The sequence below is a fragment of the Gobio gobio genome, assembly GCF_949357685.1.
Source record: "Gobio gobio genome assembly, chromosome: 20".
NCBI lineage: Eukaryota > Metazoa > Chordata > Actinopteri > Cypriniformes > Gobionidae > Gobio > Gobio gobio.
The window spans coordinates 21,790,589-21,814,474 of NC_137113.1; the positions used below are offsets into that span (position 1 = coordinate 21,790,589).

At 36.8% G+C, this 23,886-nt stretch overlaps 2 protein-coding genes across 3 annotated transcripts in view; one reads left to right on the plus strand and one right to left on the minus strand.

The window, feature by feature from the left end:
• The first annotated feature begins 5,419 nt into the window (after window positions 1-5,419).
• On the plus strand, window positions 5,420-7,222 carry LOC307116804 (oxoeicosanoid receptor 1-like). The gene is made up of 2 exons (XM_079801193.1): window positions 5,420-5,451; window positions 6,154-7,222. Exon 2 carries the CDS (start codon window positions 6,180-6,182, stop codon window positions 7,119-7,121), a length of 942 nt encoding a protein of 313 aa, XP_079657319.1. The 5' UTR covers window positions 5,420-5,451; window positions 6,154-6,179; the 3' UTR covers window positions 7,122-7,222.
• Window positions 7,223-7,796: 574 nt separating this feature from the next.
• mta3 (metastasis associated 1 family, member 3) overlaps window positions 7,797-23,886 on the minus strand; it is a 49,701-nt gene continuing 33,611 nt past the window's right edge. Inside the window, exons 14-20 of one of the 2 annotated variants that reach the window (XM_079801188.1) lie at window positions 21,393-21,615; window positions 18,007-18,099; window positions 17,749-17,931; window positions 17,625-17,656; window positions 14,957-15,081; window positions 11,998-12,017; window positions 7,797-9,001 (exon numbers count right to left, since the gene is read on the minus strand). In XM_079801188.1, the coding sequence (XP_079657314.1) occupies window positions 12,011-12,017; window positions 14,957-15,081; window positions 17,625-17,656; window positions 17,749-17,931; window positions 18,007-18,099; window positions 21,393-21,615 (663 nt within the window). In that variant the 3' untranslated portion in view covers window positions 7,797-9,001; window positions 11,998-12,010. The remainder of the gene's footprint in view (window positions 9,002-11,997; window positions 12,018-14,956; window positions 15,082-17,624; window positions 17,657-17,748; window positions 17,932-18,006; window positions 18,100-21,392; window positions 21,616-23,886) is intronic. The other variant, XM_079801187.1, reaches the window with a different exon arrangement.

Here is a 23,886-nt window from a genome sequence, read left to right on the forward strand (position 1 = left end):
TATATTTTTTTCCCAAGATTCATGACTCTGAGAGAATTAAAAAGGCTGCCAAGGTTTTAATCAGGAATTTCACTGCATAGTTGTCCAATTTATCTGTGAGTCACACTTATAATGAAAACCAGATGCCCCCCTATGTGGCTGAATATAGATTTCATCTGTGAAAGTGAAGAAATTGTTCTCAAAAACTAGGATGCTTAAAGAAAGCGTGAAAAGAAGAAGCACAGAGTGCCTCGGCGGAGGAGGGGAACAACAAAATGTTGTATGCACAAATCACCGAAGCAGCTGTTAGAGACTCCGCCAAAGTGAGAGAAAACAGAACCGAAATGTTCCAAGGGTCTCATTACTGTTGCTGAGAGAAAACACAACATAAGCAATGTAAACAAGTACGTGGAGAATGTCTCTATGATGTGCTTCAGTCAAACGAAAGCACTAAACCTAACTAAACACATCTTGACACGTCATACACTGAAAAATCAGTTGACGCGCAGAAGGTTGCTGCGTGTGCTGATATGAGTAAGATTGAGTAACTGCACTATACATTACTGTTCAGTTTTAAGCTAAAGCATAAGGGCAAAAAGCACAGGCTTTCAGGCCCAAGCATCAATTCCCTCATCTAAACCCTTATTTCCCCAGACAGGAACTCCAGCAGCCTGTTGACAGGGCATTATGGGTAATGGCACATGTGTGTTTGTGTAAAGGAGCTAAAGCTGATTTTATGCGTTGTGTAAATGGCTCGTATATTATAGACATACCACGGAAGGACACATATGAGTAACAGATGCACTAAACGGGTTAACTAGCACTAAATCCCATGTGAAGATTTATGACGACTAGGTTTTCATGAATCACAGATGGGCAACCAGAACAAAGCGCCAAGAAGCTTCTTAGTTAACCCTCATTGCTGTATTTTTTTTATTAATTATTATATGCCTATGTTTTACTACAAAGTGTGAACACACTTTTCAGTCTGGTAATGTTGTCATTTTGAGACCCCAAATGCCGCACAAGTAATGTAATGTTTTTAATGGAGGACTTTTGAAGCATGCTATTTTGATAAGATTAGAAAAAGTAAAAACCTTGTACTTCGTGTCACATGTTTTTTAGCTATTAAAATGGTCCTGGGGTCTTTGAGACCTCAAACAGAACATGAGGGTTAACCATGGTGTTAAAGAATTCAAGAAAAAACGAAAGATGTGGAAAGGGAGCCCAAGAGGAAGAGAGAGAAAGAGAGGTGCTGCAAGGAAGCTCTTGGCTCTGCTTGTCTGCACTTGCACACCAGATGCGCTCTGCCTCAGCCCTGGAATGTGTTTGTGAGAGCAGTTTAACCACTGACCCACCCAACCATTACCACAGAAATCTGATCCAGACAATCCACTCAGCCTCCTTCATTGTGTGTGCGTGTGTTCTTCTCTCCATTATCTTGCTTCCTCTATCTACTTTCTTTCTCTCCTTCTCTTCAAAAAACAAAACAAAATGTGCCTAAACCTATTTTTCAATTTTTTTTCCCACAAAGTTCTCCTTTCTTTAACCACTGATTACTCAATGTGTTCACTCAAACACACACTCACACACTTTACAAGCGCAGGTTCACACTCATACACAGGCACTCATGCTGATTGCACTTTAATGGTAATCCATGAGCCGTGACAAGGCAATAAAATAAAACTTGAGAAGTTAAAGATGGTCATTCATTCCGCACATAAAGGCATTTCCCCCCTCCCTTTTCCCTTGTTGAGTTCAGGGCTTCTCAAGTGTTAAGCATTTATACCGAGAAACATAAGTCATTCATTTGAAAAATAAATAGATGTATGGTGGTTTGGATATTAAATGTTTAGAAATAATCATTAGAAATTATGGAGGGAGGGATGGATGGATGGATGGATGGATGGATGGATGGATGGATGGAGGGGGGGGGGGCGAGAGGGAGTGACGAATGGTGGAAGGGAGGAATGGATGGAGGGAAGGAGGGATGGATGGATGGATGATGAATGGATGATGGGGGAAGGAGGGCGGGAGGGCGAGAGGCAGTGATGGATGGATGGATCGAGGGAGGGAGGGCGACAGGGATGGATGGATAGATAGATAGATAGATAGATAGATAGATAGATAGATAGATAGATAGATAGATAGATAGATAGATAGATAGATAGATAGATAGATAGATAGATAGATAGATAGATAGATAGATAGATAGATAGATAGATAGATAGATAGATAGATCGTGTTAGCTGTCAATGCTATAACTCCTGCTATAAAAGAGACTGTAATCAAAAAGCATGTGAAATAATTTATTCCAGAATTCTGCTCTATGACTGTTTCTCAATCATGATCCAGTTGTTTTGTGGGATTTTGACATGACAGTTTTGGCTGCGGTAGAGCTGAGATGAAATCTGATCAGACCAAAAGATTTGACAAGGCTGTGCTGTTTATATGTAAATGTGATGTTTACATGTAAAATGTGCGCCAAGAACATAAATTTAAACAGAACCATATGAAATCATTGATGTGATGACTGATGAGATGTTTATGGATGACTAAAATGCACGTCTTGATATTGCAGCATTAGACAACATGTTTTGTGGATCCTGGAACAACCAAAACTTTAATCCTTCCTAACCATATCCTTAACTTGTCCCTAAAATCAGAGGGACATGTTGTGAATAACACTGATGTAGAAGCACCACACCCTAGTAAGCCTAAACTTGACATAAACTGTAAACGTCCCTCAAATCTGATTGGTTGATTGCAATGTTGTTCCAGGGTCAACAAAGATGTTGATCCAGGAACATGTTGCACTTCCAACTCACACCTCTAAATCCTGTGAGGAAAAATAGACTTAAAAAAAAAACAAAATAAAGTTCAATAATCATGAAGTTAAAAGGAAAGGTGGCAATGAAAACACTATATTTAATTGTCAATATAAATGCATGAAGCAAGAAAACATCTATATCCGGAAGTAAAATAAACAGGAAAAGGAAAATAAATAATACAACAAAATAGAATGGCCATTTCTGGACACACTTTAGCCCCTCAGACTCACACACTTCAGAGTAAAGTTCCAGAGCGTTGTATTATTTAAGAAGTGGCGTATGTCTACCAAGTCAATGCTGCCCCTTAGAGGCTACTTTCCGCCATTAACGCCAATACATTGTTCTTGTTTGTTCACACAAAACGCACTTCCTTTGAAGGTCCACACATTTACAGTTCAACAACAGCTTAACGCTACTGTGAGTTATGACATTCTAGATCTGTCTTCTATGTTTGTTTTGATAAGTGACACATTTGGGCTTGCTAACCATCGTTTTTACGCTTTGAGCAGAGACCCACCTATTTTGTCATCATGCAAAACTCTGCTCCAGGTGAGGCTCGAACTCACAACCTCGGCATTGCTCTGCTTTGTACTGCTGTATAAGTACCGCGCGCTAACCGATTGCGCCACTGGAGCTCCGGCGGCTCAGCGCAATAACACAGTTTATGACGGATTATGTGGCCTATTTCAAATATGATTTAGGCGTATTTTCTCACTTTACCCTGTTATTTTATGATGAAATATAAAATTAATATTGACACAAGATGCTTATTTAGCCAAGGTCACATATAAACTGTTTATCATTTATTTTGGTCATGTTTCTATACTGAACAACTATGGAAAATATTGACACATTTATTAAAGATAATATACAGCAGTAAAATATATCAGTAACCTTTAAAGACATTACTTTTTGGATAATTTTTTCCTCACACCACTGTAAAAACAAAGTTTGCTTTGTTATAAATTATTTTCTTCACAAATTATACAAGTTTTCTGAACAAATTGAAAATGCATCCTCAGTAAATAAGAAAGCAAGTCCTAAAACAACCTCAATTTGTAATTACTTTAATTTGTACACTCTAACTGATGTATAACATAACATCTTACCCCCATGGTCTTTTTTCCATCTCCTATTTTTCCTTTATTTTCTTTTTTAGCAAATCATTGTTCATTTTTTTCTCTCTCCTGTATGTTCAGATGACATTGAACATATTGTTTTTGTGTATTGTATACAAAGTTGTATTTCATTAATGTCATCTCTACTGTCAGCAATCAATACAAAAAAATTGTCAAACATAGCCATTTTTAGAAGTAGCCTACATATTCAATGAACACAGTTGACTTTTGTCTTAAAATAAATGATAACATAAATATATAATATATAGGCTAGATAATTATGACACATCCCATCACATTTTTTATTAACTTTCAAAAAACATACTTAAGAACTGTAGGCCTAATCATATGAGTGCTGGACAGGATTTTTTTTCTTCTTGTTGTTTTATTTCTCGTTTTGTGTGTCTTTAGATTTATTTTATTTTGTTGTGAAACATTGTGCTGTCATTTTGGCCGGGACTCCCTGGTGGAAAAGATTTATATCTCAATGGGAGTATTTCCAGGTAAAATAAAGGATAAATAAATAAATCCCTTATTCTGAAAAAAAGAGTTAGGCTATTTGTAGAATCTAATGCTTTACTTTGTATGAAATAAGTAAATTGATCAATGTCCTCGAAAACATGTTTATGAATACATAGATCTGCCATACAGTATGTATGCTCCATGTCTGTTTTATGTAAAAAAAATAATATTTGTAAATAAATTGTGTTTTATACATTTCTTATTTCTAGTAATTGCATGAGTCGTAACATATGTTTAACTTTGTAGAGAAAAAGTGAGTGTGACGAAAAAAGAGGCGAGGGTCTCCACCATAGACTGTAAAAAATAAAATAAAAATAAAGGTCTCCACCAGGTCTCACGGTCCACACGCATTTAAAACACGTGATAATAGCCTACCATGTGTAACGGCGATGCGTCTTGGCTGACCACTTGTCACTTGCAATCGGTTCACAAGTTCGAAAACGCACTTTACCAAATGGAAACAAAGTTTCTCTCTCGCTCGCTCGATTTACGGGATATTCATTTGTGGGCGTCAGGGAGCCGCTATCAATATGCGGGATCCTCCCGGACCTTCCGGGAGAATTGGGATGCCTGCACTTTCTAAGCAATTTAGATGCTTTTCACGATCAAAATGGTAATCTCTATATGAAGACACAGTCTCTGAGAGAGAAAGAAATTGATGATAAAACCCCATAATTAAGATAAGAAACCCATAAGTAAGTCTCGAGGGAACCACTGGGGAAATAGTTTTCCGGGTTTTGACGTCATGTCTACACGCGCTCTACTGCCCTGAAGTGACATCACATTTCGACAAAAAATTCGAAATTCACCGCATACCGAGAATATGATGTGAATGCTGCTTTGCCATATAAAATAATAACAACAAATAACTCTTAAAAAACGTAAAGATAATTCCGTGCTCTGCCCACAGTACTGGTATCGTTTCCTCTTAATAGACAGCAACTTACAAGTTACAAAATTGTCTCCTCCACAACAACGATAACGACCGCCCTGATCGTTTGGTAAGTCTGAAAATGCTTTTAATTTACTTTGATTATATATTCTATTCTTCATTATTTTGCCTGAGATGGACTAATGAATAAAACATAATTTTGACTAGGCTACTCTAGAATTCACTAACTGAGCAGAACTGGACAACAACATCTTTATTGCGCAGCCTAACTTTTAAAGTAGCCTATAGGGGGAGTGCGGGGCACAAACTGACTTTTTGACTTTCTCAGTTTGTGTAAATCCACTTGAGCTTCAGAGTATTTCTATTTTTTACACATTATTTTCACACGTCTTGTAGCTACAATTATGTGGTCTTGTTTCGTTACTATAGTGTGATCTGCTAGCTAGCATTAAAGGACTAGTCAAAACAAGAACGATTGGAGATTAAAATAATAGCAGATTTGTCTTGATTTAAATATTTAGATGAAAAATTTACTTAAGTGAGTAATTTATTTTTGCTATGGTTAACTAAACGTTCAGTGATATCTTCCAATGGTTTTCGAATTTGGTGCAGTTTTTCCTCTATAGTTTTGCATTGGAAATAGTAAATACACTAAGTTTTGTCATACTAGCATGTGAGGAAAACTAGGTTGTCCCCTGCTCACCCCTAGAGTTTAATAGTAAATGATAAATGTGCGACACTGATCTGTATATCAAGATTTGTCTATGTTTTACATATTAACTTTGTTAACACAATATTAATGACCTTCTAGGTTACAAGATCACGCTGCTTTTCATCATGAGTAACGTCACCTTCTGCGTGGAACCTCAGACCATAGTTTCTTCCATTTTGAAGCACATTCTCATTTTGGAGTTTATTTTTGGGTTGCCTGGAATGGTGTTTGCTCTGTGGATTTTGTTCTTCAAGTCTCCATGGAAAGCTTGCAACGTGTATCTCTTCTGCTTGGTAATATCTGACCTCCTACTCCTCGCTGGGCTGCCTTTCCGCATAGATTATCTCTTTCGTGGTGAAGACTGGATTTTTGGAGAATCCTTTTGCCGCCTCATTCTGTATATTATATCTGTAAATTACTCAACAAGCATGGCTTTCATGTCAATTTTAGCTGTGGACCGCTTCTTCAGGATACTTCACCCACACCATCGCATTTGTCGAGTGAGTGTGAGACAAGCAATAGTGTTGGTTATCACTGTTTGGGTGGGTGTTCTACTTCTTCGCCTTCCACCCGCCTTGAATCTGGTTCTCCCATCACAGAAAAACTCTTCAAAGCTCACATGCCATAGTTATCTCTCCTGGACATGGCCGTCGGTTCAAATGAGGATATATAATTCAGTACAGCTGATAGAGGTCCTGCTTGCGTTCACACTTGTGGTCTTCAGTTTTGTGCGTGTTTTCTCTCACGTCCACAGTCTTCAGTCAAAGGGGGCACACCGCAGGGTGAAGCGGGCAGTGAGATTGCTCCTGTTTCTTGTGATCATGTTCGTTCTGTGTTTCCTACCTACAGTCACTTTTGGCATCTTCCTTCAAGTGTTTCCCTGTTCTAAATCCCTCATAGTATGTCTTCATGCCTCTTTAGCTTTATCCTACATGAACTGTGCACTGGATCCAGTCATCTACTGCCACATTAACGCTTGGTTCCGCGACACCCTGAAAGGCAAAACCAACTCATTGGGGGTGACGAAGTTCCAGATGAGTGTGAAGACGAACAGAAGAAAACGTTAATCTACCTGAGAAATTGTTGTTTGTTACAATCATTGCAATTGGGAGAATGGAAATTAAATGAAATCGCTGAGCCATTTCAAGTTTTGCTGATGACACTTCCTATTATTTTATTTTCTGCCTGCGGTAACTATGAGTGAAACGTCACTTCATCATTGTGTATCAGACATTGTCACATTGTGGAAAAAAGGTCATTAAAACATTCAATTATTATTGTGCAGAAAAAGTATACTTGCACTATTACACACCTCGGGTCGTTAGCGACCCTATACAATTTTTACAAAAAATGAATGGGAAAACATGCATTGTTTTATAATTTTATAATTTTTTTCTTGTTATATTGTTTAAAATTAATTGATATTAAGAAGGTTGATGTCTAACTTTAAAAAAATTAATGAGGAGGAGGGTAGCTAGTGAATGACGTCCCGGGTCACTATAGACCCGAGGTATGCGTTTAAGGGTTAAGTCAATGCGGCCCAAAACAGCAATTCCGGGTTTTGTATTTTTTTAAAATCTTCTTTTGTGTTATACATCAGTTTTAGAACGACGTGGGGTAAAGAAAATGATGACCGAATAATAATTTTTTATGTGAACTATCCCTTTAAGATCGGCATGACCCTATATTTTCTAATGTCTATATGGTATACAGCACACCGTTTTGATTTTCTGTTTGTTTTTATAACCAACATGCATCATCGATTGCTTCTTGCACCATTACACAGACGTACAATCTGTACTGCGCTTTTTATTTAGCATTTTTTCAGTAAATGTGTGACATACAATGAAATACAACAAAAATGTATGAGGCATTGAAAACAAAATAGCTTATTGTTTCACTGTCACATGCTATATACACAGCCGGGATAATACATATTCCCTCAGCCAAATTTGAATTATGACTTCTGTCAAGGGTCAATTTCTCATTTCAATTGGTGGTTGGCTTTCTTAGCACCCCCAAGCCAATAAATGAATTCCTTACAAAAATCCAAAAGGTATTACTGGCATCTGAAAGAGTCTTTAATGTCCAGGGGAACATTAGATGAATATTTAAGAGTTGCAAAGACTGCTTTGACTTCCACAAATCATTACAACATCTCCAGTTAAAAGAATCTATTGAAACATGCTCTCAATTAAAACCACCAATTAGCCTGTAAACTCAACATACAATCCAGTCCTCGCGTGGACACAATATAAAAACAGCTCACAAACTTGTACTTTTCATGATACGCACAGAAGATACAGAGAAATAAAGGAAACCATTCAATGCAGAGCTAACTGAATTTACAAAGAGTACACTAACACGTCTCAAAAGAGTCTGTTGAATGGTCAGCATCAGCATTGATCTGTACATGATACACATTTGTGGAACCCTGTAAGTTTAGTTCCCGCAGCCAGAGATTTTCAGAGCCGACATTATTAGTTGCTGCTAGGTAAAAGTGTTTAAGTTGAGCTTGTATTGAAACTTAATGAGCATTCAGTACTTAGAAAGATATTGAAACGAGAGCCTTAATCTGCCATCCAAGGAGGTGCTGAATATACAAGGATTATTTTTTTAGTGGGTGGGTTATTAGGGAAATGCTTTATTACTGTGAGCCAGAGGAGGAAGCGAAAGTTCAAGAGGAAGTAGAATAAGAGGAATCAGAAAATGCAAATGAAACTCCAAACGTAAAAAGGAAATGATAAACTGACAGACTGTGGAGAACAATGAAGACGAGGGTCAGTCGTGGATGACGATTGGACCTCGCATCCGTAAACTGGGGTGAGGGGGCGCCAGTAAAGGTACCTGCGCTGGCCCCTGGGGGACCCTGCGCAGGCTGATCTGCTCACATGGTTGTCTACATGCTCTTCTTAACTGTGAACGGGAGAGCAGCCTCCTGGCTTTCCTGAGAGGAACGGGAAAATAAAACATAACACATCATTGTCTTTGGGAATGTCATCATGCAAAACGTACATTTAACAACAAAATTGGTACTTTTTGTGGTTTGATTTATGACTGAGCTGGATAAATATTTTATTTATTTACGTATATAATTCAATATATATCCCTAAAAGCTTTTTCAAAACATTTACATTTGCTAGTTAATGTTTTTAGCAATGAAATAAAATAGAAAACAGGTATCCTAAATTGTAATAATATTTCACAGTATTACTGTATAACTATAATGATAAATATAAATATGTCATTCTAAAAATCGTTTTAAATATAAAAGAATAGAGTCCACACAACAACTATAACGATATTGTTGGAATCACTTTCAGAATGATTTTTTTTTTTCCCAGATGATGAACGATAAAAACATTGACAACCAATCAGAATCCTTCCTGCTTTAAAGAGCTCGAGCATTTAAAGTGGCGTTGGTGTGAACACTAATATGGTTATCGATATAGTTATCTGTTATCATTCTTGGTGTGAACTGTCCATTCGTAAGCATAAGAGGCTTCTTTCAAAAATATTTTACAATTTTATATAGCCTATATGTGACCCATGGACCACAAAACCAGTCATAAGGGTCAATTTTTGGAAATTGAGATTTATAAAGCTGAATAAATGAGCTTTCCATTGATGTGTGGTTTGTTAGGATAGGATATATTCGGCTGAGGTACAACTATTTGAAAATCTGGAATCTGAAGGTGCAAAATTTTGAGAAAATCGCCTTTAAAGTTGTCCAAATGAAGTCCTTAGCAACGCATATTACTAATAATAATACATTTGTGATTTATTTACGGTAGGACATTTACAAAATATATTCATGGAACATGATCTTTACTTAATATCCTAATGATTTTTGGCATAAAAGAAAAAAACAATACAATGTATTGTTGGCTATTGCCACAAATATACCCGTGCAACTTATGACTGGTTTTGTGGTCCAGGGTCACGTCACTGCAATAATTTAGAATAACCATGAAACTATCACGCAACCCCCTGTGTTGTGCAATAGTTTGTGTGCAAACAGGATATTTCTAAAACAAGAAGAACGTGCTCTATCATATTTTGCAAGTTTTGCAATGTGAGGGGAGAATGATTGCGATCTTTGGCGATCGTGGGTTTCCTGTGTGCGATAGGCTACAATTGTGTTCAGCTTGGCACATGTTACAGATATAAGAGCTTGTAATTATTAAAATGATATACGTCAACATGGCTAAGGTTCTACTCATGATCAGGTCCATATAACAAAAAGAGAAATGAAAGAATCGCCTGGGTCTAAAGTTCATGCAAAATGAATGAGGCCTACAGGCATCCACAGGGGACAGCCCTTAATGAAAGCACTGTTAACTCGAACAAGAAATATATAATGACAATCTAGAATGTACCGTGTACGTGTACTTGCATTTATATCATCTGTTTACTTCATAAATGACGCTAAATTAACACAAAGACCTATATTTCCACCACACAGCCTAATGTGATTAGACTGCATGCTTTTGCACTGATGGATCTGATCAGTTCTTTCGCAAAGCGACCGCAAACCTTTAATGCTACAGTGAGAAACATTCAAATGTAAAGACGGTTTCAGTTGACTATCTATTTTAACATCAACTCGAACATCTGAATGTAGAACTGATTGCAATTTGAGTGAAAGAGACTCCTGACAGAGTGTGATGAGGGCGTAAAACCGCAAGAGAACCAGGCTCAGGCACAGACCAGATCCCATTTGTCTCTGGGTCTCCTGCCTTGTTAAAGGCTAATCTTTCAGAGCAGGGGCACTAAATTTAGCCTAGCATCCGCTCCAGTGCTGGAGGCCATAGGGAGCTGTGCAAGTCATGGCTCATATGGATGTGGATGTAATGGAGAGGCATTTTTCTTCGAGCTTCAGCTCGCATCTACTTCTCAATGCCAATGATATTAAAACCAAACCCCTTGCTGCTGAGGGTGAACTATTATGACTATCTGACTTCTATTTATCTGATCCACATTAAGCATAAAACACATTTTGCAGGTTGAGGTGTCAAAAGCCACCAGGATGGCGCTTCATTTTAAGTGTACAGGTCAAAGGAGTAGTTCACTTCAGAATTAAAATTTCCTGATAATTTACTCACCCCCGCGTCATCCAATATGTTCATGTCTTTCTTTCTTCAGACGAAAATAAATTAAGGTTTTTCTCCATATAGTGGACTTTAATGGGGTCCAAATTGCTGTTTCCCTTGGAACAAGGGTCTTATCTAGCGAAACGATCAGCCATTTTCTAAAAAAAAATATACAATTTATGTACTTTTTAACCAGAAATGCTCTTCTTGCTCTGATCTGCCATGCGCCACACATTACGTCATCTTGTTAGAAAGGACTCGCGTGACGAATGCAAAAGTACCGACCACGTGTTTACAAAGAGAACGTGCAAAAAATAAGTCAAATGCCCCTCACAAAAAAAGGTAAAGCAATGATGTCGGACGATTTTGACGTTGGAGGAGAAAATGAAATGTAGTTTTTCGCCCTACCGCAATACTTCCGCCTATGTCACGCGTGACCGTTCCAACGTGATGACCTAATGCGTGGCGAGCATTTCTGGTTAAAAAGTTTATACATTTTGGTTCGATAATTCCGCTACATAAGACCCTTATTCCTCGTCTGTAGAACCCTTTGAAGCTGCATTGAAACTGCAATTTGGACCTTCAAACCGTTGTACCCCATTGAAGTCCACTATTATGGAGAAAAATCCTGGAATGTTTCCCTCAAAAACCTTAATTTCTTTTTGACTGAAGAAAGAAAGACATGAACATCTTGGATGACGTGGGGGGTGAGTAAATTATCAGGAAATTTGAATTCTGAAGTGAACTACTCCTTTAATTGAGTGTCTCTTTTGGTTATACATTTCATACATTTTGCAAGACTCCACAGGTAATGTGGTTTAGCCTTTGTGTACGGTGCATGCGATCTTACCATGATCAGGTGTCTAACAGCTGCAGCAACAAAACGAGACAAGCAAACAGTCACTAAAAAGGTAGTCAAAAAACACTTTGATCCATTATACAACAGGGCAAATCGTGTCCAATTTCCCCTGGTCAAAACAAATTATCTTTATTTGTAATTAATTAACTCTAGTTTATTTTTAGTTGAATGTAACTAGAACTTCAGACACACTTCACATCCAGTCTGTACTTTAAACTCACTGCAAACAGGGATGTCAATCATTAGCATGTGAAAAATTCATGCAGTCTTACATATTTGGTAAAAAGTGAGCCAATAATGTCTGCGGCTCTTAATCCTTTTATATTTCATTTCAGTTGACTGAGAATTAACAGCAAATTTCAAGTTAATCTTTACTCCAAATTACTGACAATTGATGGAGGATGGCTGTGAGACCATCTTCAGTCTAAACATCACTGCTGATATTTTGCTATGCCTATACATTGTTATAAGAACATAAAAAAGACAATTCACAAAAATCTGTGTATCTCTGCAAGGTAATAAGACAAGTACACTAGCAATCAAAAGTTTGGACACACTTAACTAAACAGAAAAACCAAAAAAAACTTAAAAGAAAACAAAACTCAAAACAAACCTTAAATAAAAAAACTAAGCAAAGCAAAACAAAAACGCAAACCGTAACCCTCTGGTCCTCTTCGTTTAAGGGTCACACTTGGCTTTTTCTCGGTCAAAAGAGAAGCCTTAAAATTGAACCCCCCCCCTGTTTTTAGACATAAATACTTATTTTTTATTAAGTTCCTGATTTGGATTTATACTTAGACATTCTCAAAGACTACTTTTTGTCACGGTTTAGATTTTTTTTTAATGTTGATTTGAAGTGTCAGTTTTTGCATACATTTTATTACATTCAAACCTGAGAAGAGAGGAGAATTTTGAACATATAACATCAAAATTCAATAAAAATTTAACAAAAATTAACAGGTATGTTTTATCAAGTCAAGTCAAGTCAACTTTATTTATATAGCGCTTTTAACAATGTAGATTGTTTCAAAGCAGCTTTACAGTGTTAAACAGGAAAATAATGCAGCATAATTTTATTCAGCTGTATAGCCATTCTGGAGAAAACGCTGATGTCATCAGTTCATTTCAATTATCATACAGTGACAGTGTGGGCTTTAGATCAATAATTAGATCAGTAATTTAGTTTAAATGGTTAATTTAGTTTATTAATTAGATTTATTTCGATGTTTAGTTGAAAAATTTTGTGTAATGTAATCACAGCATAATAGATCTTATTTTAACCTCTTATTTGAGAATTTTGGTTTTAATTTTACCACGTTGATACATCCACACCCGTTTATTTGTATGGGTATTATATTGTGATTTGTGTCTGTGTCTCTGAGTGTGTTTACATGAGTGTGTGTTTGAGAGTGTGTGTCTGTTTTGAACTCTTGATGTTTTAGAGTGTGACCTCTTCCTTGCTGTTTTTTTTTTTTACTGCATTGTGGCTGAATTATTGATTTTGTTTCACACATTTGCAAAAATGTGCTCTGTGTTATAGTCGCACTAGTTCATATATATATATATATATATATATATATATATATATATATATATATATATATATATATATATATATATATATATATATATATATATATATACACACACATATATATATATATATGTGTGCGGGGGGAGGGGGAGTTGGTTGTGTCTATTTTGCACTCTTGATATTTTACCGAGTCACCCCTACATTGCTGTGCACTTTTTTCTGGATCATGGCTGATTTGTAGTTTGTATCACCAAAAGATTCCCTGAGTTTTTGTATTTTTGCGTATTTCCCATTCATTTCCTGTGTCGGCCATTTTTGACCGCGAAGGAGACATGTGTAAGGGTTTTTTTCGACCCTTTAAAATAACCGAATCATCTCCATGATTTTTTTGTGTGTTCACATAGCTAATGCGACAAAAGTCACCTAGTGTCATCCCATTCCGATGAAGCAAAAAAAGTTTAAATTTCAAAACGTAAAACGTTTCGTTCATTTTTGACCGAAGAGGACCAGAGGGTTAAAATAAAAACAAAACAAAAGCAAAGCAAAACAAACAGAAAAACAAAGCATAGCAAAGCAAAGAAAAACAAAAAACGATTGCAAAAAGGTTGCATAACTATGAAACCAATACGTTTATTTTATTTTCTTAAAATATGTAACTTATTCATCAACTTGTCCCTTTCAAATAAATAAATAAATACTATGCAAAATGTAATCTTTATAAAATTGAAAAATTTTACTAATTTCAAGCATTTAAGCACAACAGGTTTTAGGATCACGAGAATCATTGAAATCAGTCTTGTGTGCTCAAACTTTTGACTGGTAGCGTATGTGTGTTTGTAAAGTAAGTTACCTGTGGAGTCTCATCTCTCTGGATTAAAACTAACCTCAATCTGCATCAAAAATCATTTGTTTTCAGTTGTCTCTCCATGCCACCACAGATTAATGGGATCATGGGTATTGTTAATTATAGGATCTTTGTTAGTGAAAAATTGACTCTGACGTCTGAGATTGACTGACCCATTTCTTACACTGACAACTCTGGCTTAGACCCTCTTACCCGCCACTGTCACTGGGTATGACCAATGCAGTAATTACACATGTGCCAATCCTGTCACCAAAATCAGTCACTCTTAGGTGAAGGTTGAATCAAAATGATGGAAACGTAATCAGATGTGTCATGCCATCTCAGGAGATAATCTCTGCAGGTGCCAATCATGAGAGAACAAGGTAAGGGTTCCTTTTTGACATGGAGTGTGTCTGCCCTGCTGTTTTCTATTAAATTTGTCTCTAGGCTCTATATACGGGCCAGTGTATTTCAGTGTCCCTTAGTGAACAAGGCAAGACAAGTTTAGGTTTGAGGAGTGCGATGCCATGGGAAAAAGTGCCAAAATGGACAGCAAGGTTTGGATTGCACACCTCGTCTCTCGGGAAACCAGGAAGAAGCTGTCATCGGGAGCATCGATCCAGTTGGGTCGTCTCTTACGGATCATCAGGCCACTGGCACGAAGGTTAGAGCCACCGGTGCTGCTTCCATTATGCTGCTAAAAAAGCAAAGGAGATGGGCATCTTAAACTATACTTCCAGATACTTTTAAACGTTAATACCCTGTTCTTGTGATTCCAAAAGAGTTACCGCCTGCAGTCAAAATGCCCTTGAAGGACATCAGTGTTAATTTTATAGAGAGCATAAAACATTTGATTGATGCCTAGAACCTCAGGAGACTCCAGTTAAAGCAGTAAAATAAAAATCTATAAAACCATAAGTTGGAAGAGCATTAGCAATAAAAATGTATACATTTATATATTACACACATTAAATCTCACATATATAAAATTAGTGTTTGTGTTGTTGCTAGGTCTATTGTTTTCTGTGTTGAAATTGACAATTTTTCTTATTGAAAACTGTACAGTATTCTAAAATAGATAATTACATTAAAATATTTACTGTCCATGCATTTATTTCATTGTTTATTTTAAGTAGTCATATAATAAGCAGAATAATGTACAGACAGCAGGTTATTATAACCCTGTTGGTGTTTATTCTCCTTAACTTAGTCTCTTAACCTAGTTACTCCCCAACAAATACTAGATAAGACATAGACCTCTAATGAACTTAAATCCAAAAAAAAAAGTCAAACAAATCAGTTTTCTTATATTGGTGCCTTAGGTTCAAACCCAACCTGGGGCCTATAAACTGTTTGGTCCCACATGTAAACTAAAAAAATCTAGTGATAAACAACTGAAATAATAAAGCAACTTCTAATATTCTTCTTTTAGAAATGACAGGCCAAAAATGAGGTGAAGATCTGTCCACTCTATTCACATTATTCATCTCATGTATGCACAGTGACTGCCTTTGTGTTTGTTTTGCCGTCTCTCACTTCTCATTTCCATTTTACCCAGCCACAATAATCTGTGGGAAACCTCAGAGGCTGGGGATTGAAGCTGTCACCTGAACCAATTCACAGCATCAACAGTATCTGCATTTGAATATGTTATGAGATGGAATATCTCTCTCAGCAACACAAATGCTAGTAAGTTATAGTCTTCCAGTCTGATGAAAGCACATGATAATACCTAGCCCTTCTGCTTCTGTCTAGGTAGAGAGACGAGTATCAATCCAACGTTTGGACATACCTACTCATCTTTATGATTATTTTGCAAACAAAACACAACACAAAAAAACAAATGACATGAAATGAAGCAAAACAAAAAACAACCAAACAAAACCAAACTAGACAAAAACACAAGAAACAATCAAACAAAAGCAAAACACAAAAAAACAACCAAACAAAACAAAATCAAACAAAAAAACAAAACACAGCAAAGCAAAACGCAACATAAAAACAACCAAACAATAACAACCAAACAAAACTAACAAAAGACACACCAAAACAAAATGCAACACAAAAACAATGAAATAAAACCAAAACAACCAAAACAAAAAACATCCAAACAAAAACAAAACACAAAAACAACCAAACAAAACTAACAAAAGACACACCAAAACAAAATGCAACACAATAACAATGAAACAAAACAAAATACAAGAAACAATGAAACAAAACACAAAAACAACCAAACAAAACACACGCAAAACTTAACAAAATGCAACAAGAAAATAATAAAACAAAAACAAAAGCAACCAAACAAAATGCAACACAAAAACAATGAAACGATACAAAAACAAAACTAGACCAAACTAAACAAAAACACAAAAAACAACCAAACAAAACAAAATCAAACAACAAACAAAACACAACACAAAAAACAATTAAATGAAATTAAGCAAAACAAAAAACAACCAAAAAAAACAAACTAGACAAAAACACAAGAAACAATCAAACAAAAGCAAAACACAAAAAACAACCAAACAAAACAAAATTAAACAAAACACACCAAAGCAAAACAAAATGCAACACAAAAACAATTAAATAAAACAAAAACAAAAAAACAAACAAAAACAACCAAACAAAACTAACAAAAAACAAAAGACACACCAAAACAAAATGCAACACAATAACAATGAAACAAAACAAAAACAAAATACAAGAAACAATTAAACAAAACACAAAAACAACCAAACAAAATCAAACAAACAAAACACACGCAAAACATAACAAAATGCAACAAAAAATAATGAAACAAAACAAAAACAAAAGCAACCAAACAAAACACACACCAAAACAAAACGTAACACAAAAACAATGAAACGATACAAAAACAAAAAACAAAACTAGACCAAACTAAACAAAAACACAAAAAACAACCAAACAAAAACAACATACAAGCAAAGCAAAACAAAAACAGTCAACATTGGAAATAGCACAAATGGAAGTATGGATTTATGTAATAAAACACAAATCTTATATTTTACTTTCATAAAAAAGTAACTGTTTCACCAACGTATCAATTTCAAATAAACAAATAAAAACTAGGCAAAATTTTATGTTTTTACAATTTGTTTCGTCAGCACAACTGAAAGCAAGTTATTGCCTTCCAATCTGATGAAAGCACACCGATAATATCTAGAGACCTTCCTGCTTCAGTCTAACCCACCAGTGAATCTAGTCATTTATGCTTACCAAAATGGGTCCCACAATATGAGCTGGATTTTCTATGACGAAAAAAAAAGAGGTGTGTATTAGCATATTACAATGACATCCATCTTTAATATTATCTAAGCATGTATTTGAACTGTAAACCCACCTTGGGCTGGAGCACCGGCCCTCCTCTCTGCGGATTCAACCCGGCTGTGGTGATGGTAGCTCCGTTTTCCCAACATGCCAAGTGGGCCATGGCTGGGAAGAGACGACAGCAGGCGTCGCGGGGGCTGCACCTGTAGGCCAGGGGTGCGGTGAGGCCGCTGAACATGAGTTGCTGGACGAGTCTCTGAAATGACAGTAGATTCAATATGATCTGAGAGTTACAGCTCAGTGGAGACAGCTCTAATATCGCGTGGCTCACCGAGGTACTGCAAGACGCTGGTCAGGGTGCTCCTCGGGGAGGATTTGGGCTTCATAGGTCGCCCTGTCATGCCCTCTGACACCCGGATCATATCTATTCATCGACCGGCAGTACAGAACAGACAAACGGAGATAGAAGCAAGTCAAAGAGCAAGAAAGAGACATTCACACTTAGAAACCAACATGAGGCATACTGAACAGGCTGGCTTGATGGATGTGGCGGTGATACACCAACCCCGTGGTGACTAATCTTTCTGACCAGACAACTATTTTTAATGGGAGCAGCAAGCAGTCAAATCTCATTTTCTCCACTGTTCGTTCTTTAGGCCCTAGTGAACATCATTTCTTCCCGCTGTACTCCGGAACATTGATCTGACCGCAATGAACCCATTAAAATCCCTCCAACTTTCTTCGGTTCATTTTAAAATTCATCAAAACTCGGATGTTGTTCAAAGCTGTTCTCTTCAGGCAGTTCTTCTTGTTGTTTTGGAGAGATATAACTTCAGTTTTTTTTACCTCTTCAACAATATATATCGATTGTGGGAGGGGAAAAAAAAAAGCATTGCCGAATTGGGCGATGCATTATCTACCGACACAAAATCCATTCTTTAAATGGAGTGAAACCTGTGCTTTTGGGGAAGTGCTGAAAGAGTGGTTCTCCGTTAGTTTTGTGTGTGTGACAAACTGTTTTCTTCACCTTTGAATCCTCACGGCTGCGGATGTGTTTCATTAAACGCTCATGATTCATATTTTCACTTGTATGTCACATTTCGATGGAGAAAACGTGATTATTCCATGATTTTCATGCACGGTCTCTGATGGGCAGGCAAGATGTTGAACATAACCTGGTTAGCCAGCGTGTTGAATGAGGTTGGAAAGAGGAAAACAAATGTGATGTTGCATTCACAGAGGCTTCTTATGAGTGTGTGCACGTAAACACAAGTCATGAAGGCACGGCAGGAGCCGATGGAGCTCATGCTGTCTGAGATTTCACACTATCGACGCTCTGCTCGGCCGGTCGGTGTGCGTGCAACAGAGTGATGGACAGGTACACGAGACACATGAAACTACAAGGACTCAGATAGGATGGTTTCAGCCATGGTTTTATTTGTGTTTTGGTTGCCCACAAGACATTCACACAAAGAAAAATAAAAGAGAGACAAACCAAAGAGCATGCCCCCACCCGGGTCCCTCGTGCTTCAGGACACAGATGTCAGAACAACTTCTTATGGCTGGGGATACATACAGACATGTCTGGGGTGGAGACAGGGGTGGAATGGAAGCATAGAATGGAGGTGGGCAATGCAAAACTGAGAGGAACGTGTGATTGGACGGATGCGGCGCTCGCTCTCCCTGTAAAACTGACCTATTTACAAGTGCCTTTCAAGAGGACACAGCTGTCCTCAGAGCAAATGCTGGCAACCATGATCCGCAAACTCTTCTCTGGGCTTGTTTGAAAGGGTTTTTAGCTTGTGATGTATTTGAAAAATACTCGCATGCGCTCTTTGACAAATAATTAATCAGTTACCATTTAAGACCCCCAAAAATCATCTTGAATTATTGCATAAACCGCATCCCATTCCCTTTGAAACTGCTGTGCCATTTCTCCTTTCTGTGCCAACGTAACACTTCCCAAGGCACAAAGTCCTAATCAATTGCCGCCATTGAACCAACTTCCTCAGCATTTTAAATTGGCTCTTTGATAAATTACAGACTAGTGTGCAAACTCTTAAAGAGGAAAAACTTCAGCTTTTAAAAATCAGAAGAACAGAAACCAATAGAGGAACGCATGTCTACCCTTGTTCCAATTTTGTAAATGACTCTTTCCAACTTATTGAACATCTAATTAATTAGATCATAAACGGCACCATTGATGAGACTGATATCATCAATCATCTTTGCATTAATGAAAAGCACAATAGAAGAGTTACTTGTTAACCGACACTTCATCATCTCATTACATACATGCATGCCTCTGAACAGCCTGTCAGTGTTAGCTACTGAATGATTGATTGGCTGCACACACAAAAGCAATTCAATTAGCTATTCCACATCATAGCACATAAATATTGTTTTGTATACCATTCTGCTTCTATAAAATAAAGACATATTCTTCCCTTAGAGACTAACATTCTCTCGGGTACAATCAGTGATGGCAGTTGAGTAGAAATGGCAAAAATTAAAGCAGAGACATTACACTAACTGATATCCACATATCTTCATAGATTATTCTGACAGGGACTGTATTTCGACTACAAATCTTGGCACGCACCATTAATAGTTCTTGTACTTTCTTCTGTTGATGTAACAAATAATCATAATTCATTTGATCCCAGTCAATAAAATAAAAATAATATCTTATTGCACATTTTATAATGGATAAACAAAGGAAATTTAAAAAGGCCAAAAGGCTTGATCGTGATGTTGTGGTTAAAATCTTCTGAAAATAAACTATCCCAGTTCGACATTAGAGGGTGTTTGTTCAGTACAAAGCAAAGAGATCCTTCTGCTAGAACCAACTGTCCTGAGAACGTCCCAACACGTTCAACTTTAAAGGTCATAAATCACTTTTGACCAGTGTAATAGTGACTATTTACAAATGTATTTACATTCCCATAAAATTCCATATTGTGTCAATCCGAATTCATATTAAAATCCCCCCAAAATATACCTAGAAGCAACAAAAATATATCCCATTTCCTTCAATAGCAGTGCCAATAGCATTAAAAACACTAACATGGAGTGCATGGAATGATATTGAGGGGGAAAAGAATGCAAAACCAAAAACAGCTTATCTTCCTTAAGAGGAAAGCACTTAAAAAGTACCTTTAAACAAACCAGTACCCCTAGTCATATTTTATATTCTCAAGTCTCTCATTAAAGCTTTTAATAAATATAAGGCTCAGACTATGATATGCATTTCAAGTATAATTACAATGTAAGGTGAAGCAAGCATAATAGGGCATCTTGTCAGCCTTTGTGTGTAATGTGTGCATACAAAACTCTCTTCAAAACTGAGAGAAGTGCTAAAAATGTGCTTATGTTCATCGTAAAACCAAACCCTTAAACCAAGTCAACAAGGATGGTGGGAAAAAAAGCGAATTTGAACTGAAAAGATGATTGAAACGTAAAATATGGAGGACAGGCAGTCTTTATTGGAAATGGGGTGGGGAGAATACAAAAACCAAAATAAAATATAATAACAATAATTATAATTATAATAATAATAAAAACAGTACAAGACAGGAAGATGGAGGGGAGGAATGACAGCGAGATGTGGACAGGTGTGGTCGGGGAACAGAGCGGGTGGGACAGCGTGGGTGTTTGTGTGTGTGTGTGTGCGCGTTTGCACGCAAGGCTGAAGTTAGGAATTTAAAGAGCTCTTACACTCCGCCTTTATGGCACCACAGTTAATGGGCACAAAGGGGCGGCGCGCGGCCCGGCGCAGCCTGATGAGATCGCGGCACATGTGACGTGCCAGCTTGGTGAGGCGCGTGGCCTGCAGGAGGAACGCCTGCTTGGTCTTCATGGAGGATTTGGGGCTGCCGCTGTTCCTCATCGGAACCATGTGGGAAGACTGACGGGCGCCGTGGCCACGAGAACGCATTTCCTATGGAGAGACAGACAAGGAAAAACAATGTAAAGACAAACAAAATAAGGAGGTTGAGTGGGAAAACAGCAGAAAGCGAGAGGGAGAATATAATGGCTCTCTTAAAATTCTGAGATGAGACAATCCTCCAGATGTCTATCTGACCTTGGTTCATTTGCAACCAGGGTAAACATGGTTTTTGCCAACCATAATGTTTTGTTGCTGTGAAATGTCAGTTATTTAACCCTCTTGTGCTCTTCGGTCATTTCTGACCGGAAAATTTTCTGTTTTGAAATTTTAAAAATGACTGCTTCATCGGAATGATATGAAACTTGGTGACTTTTCTAGCATTAGGTATGTAAACACACAAAACAATTGGGGTCATGATTCGAGCATGCTAATTGGTCGTTAAAAAAAAGTAGCGTTCATTGTCTTCGGAAATGAATGGGAAATCTGCAAAAACACAAATTCACAGAAATATTTCTAACAACAAAAAAAAAATCTAAAACTTCATAATAAATAGTCTGAGATTTTTTAAATATTTATTCAAATCCATCCAAAAAAAAATAAAAATTAAATGTGTTCAAAAGAGAACTAGGGAATTCTCCATAGATACCTCTAGTGATTACACCCATGGTTGCATGATTTCTTAAATAATTCCAAAAGAGGGCGCTAATCTGCCTTCAAAAAAATTTATTTTGAAGGCCTAGTCTCTGTTTTAACCTGATTTTTTTTATTTTATTACAAAACAATTTGTTTGTATAATTTTCACTGGCAAAAATAGACCATAACTATTGCATAAATATAAAAAAAATACCATCAAATCATCTCAAAATACAAAATTAAAAAGAAAAAATATTATTGAAGAAAAATAAATTGCATTGGTTTTACTGGGGTGGGGGGAAGTTAAATTTTTAGGTGTCCGGTCACTTATGACCAGGAAGACAACTAATGCAACCCCTAAACGAAGAGCACCAGAGGGTTAATATGATAATGACACTATGGTAACACTTTTCAATACGGTTCTATATACAACAATGGCAAAGAAAAATTATTCGACTTTCCGATTTATTAATTTAGGAAATTTCTATATTACAAATACATTAACATTTCAAGTTGCAGAATGTAATATTTTATGAGCAAACATGATATAATGAACAGTAGAATAGCTGTGTAATAAACATTAGCCAAGTAATATTACACGGCTCGCTGAATTACTGAATCAATTGAGAATGACAGTACATTATCCCTTTATCTACACACTACCGTTCAAAAGTTAGAGGTCAGTAAGATTTTTTTTTTTATTGTTTTGAAAAGTCAGAAGGCTGCATTGTTTTCATATGTTTTAATATATTTTAAAATGTAATTTATTCCTATGATGGCAAAGCTGAATTTTCAGCAGCCACTAATTCTTCAGTGTCACATGATCCTTCAGAAATCATTATCAAATTAGGGGTGGGAGAAAATAAATCAATTCTCCAAAGCATCAGGCTTCCCTCTTCAACGATTCTGAGCTGATCCTGGAAACAGCCGTATTCTGCTTGCTGCCAATTTCACACACACAAAAACCCTTGAACAAGTACATAAACTTCCATAAAGTTCAAAAGGGTTTAAGCGAATTACAAGGGCAAGCGCAGGCTTTATTGCACAGGAAATGCACTGTGAAAAACGCACACTTTGCTTGATGTTATGCTTAAATTGTAAAGACTCGCCCAGCAGTATATCCTTGTTTTCCCTTAAATATGCTCATTAATTATGTCGTTTGGAAAGCAAAATCTCACTTACTGACAGTCGACTGCTTTTCAAATGCTCACATGCGCTTTCTGAAGAGCGCACGCGGCTGTGTGCAACTGCATGTTTAAGTGGTTAAACAAATTTTAAAAGCATTCTCAAAATGATGCTATTAAATGCGATCGGATCATGAGCTGCCTGAAGATTCCCACCCCTACCTAATATGCAGATTTCATATTATCATCAATGTTGAAAACGCTTGTGCTGGTAAATATTTTTGTGGAAACCATGATCCTTTGTTTTCAGGATTCTTTTAAAAGAACAACATTTATTTGAACTAAAAGTCTTTTGTAATAATATAAGGCCCGGTTTCACAAACAGGGTTTAGGGTAAACTAGGATTAGGCATTAGTTCAATTAGGACTTTTAAGGAACTTTTATAAACGTGCGCTAGATAAAAAACATTACTGGTATGCATCTTGAGACAAAACAATAGCACTGACATATTTTAAGATATATCAGTGCAAGTTTCTTTCAGTTAAAACAACTCAAACATGCATTT

Bases quoted from the DNA above. Each gene is read 5' to 3' on its own strand.
- LOC307116804 (XM_079801193.1), top strand. From the start codon at position 6,180: ATGAGTAACGTCACCTTCTGCGTGGAACCTCAGACCATAGTTTCTTCC.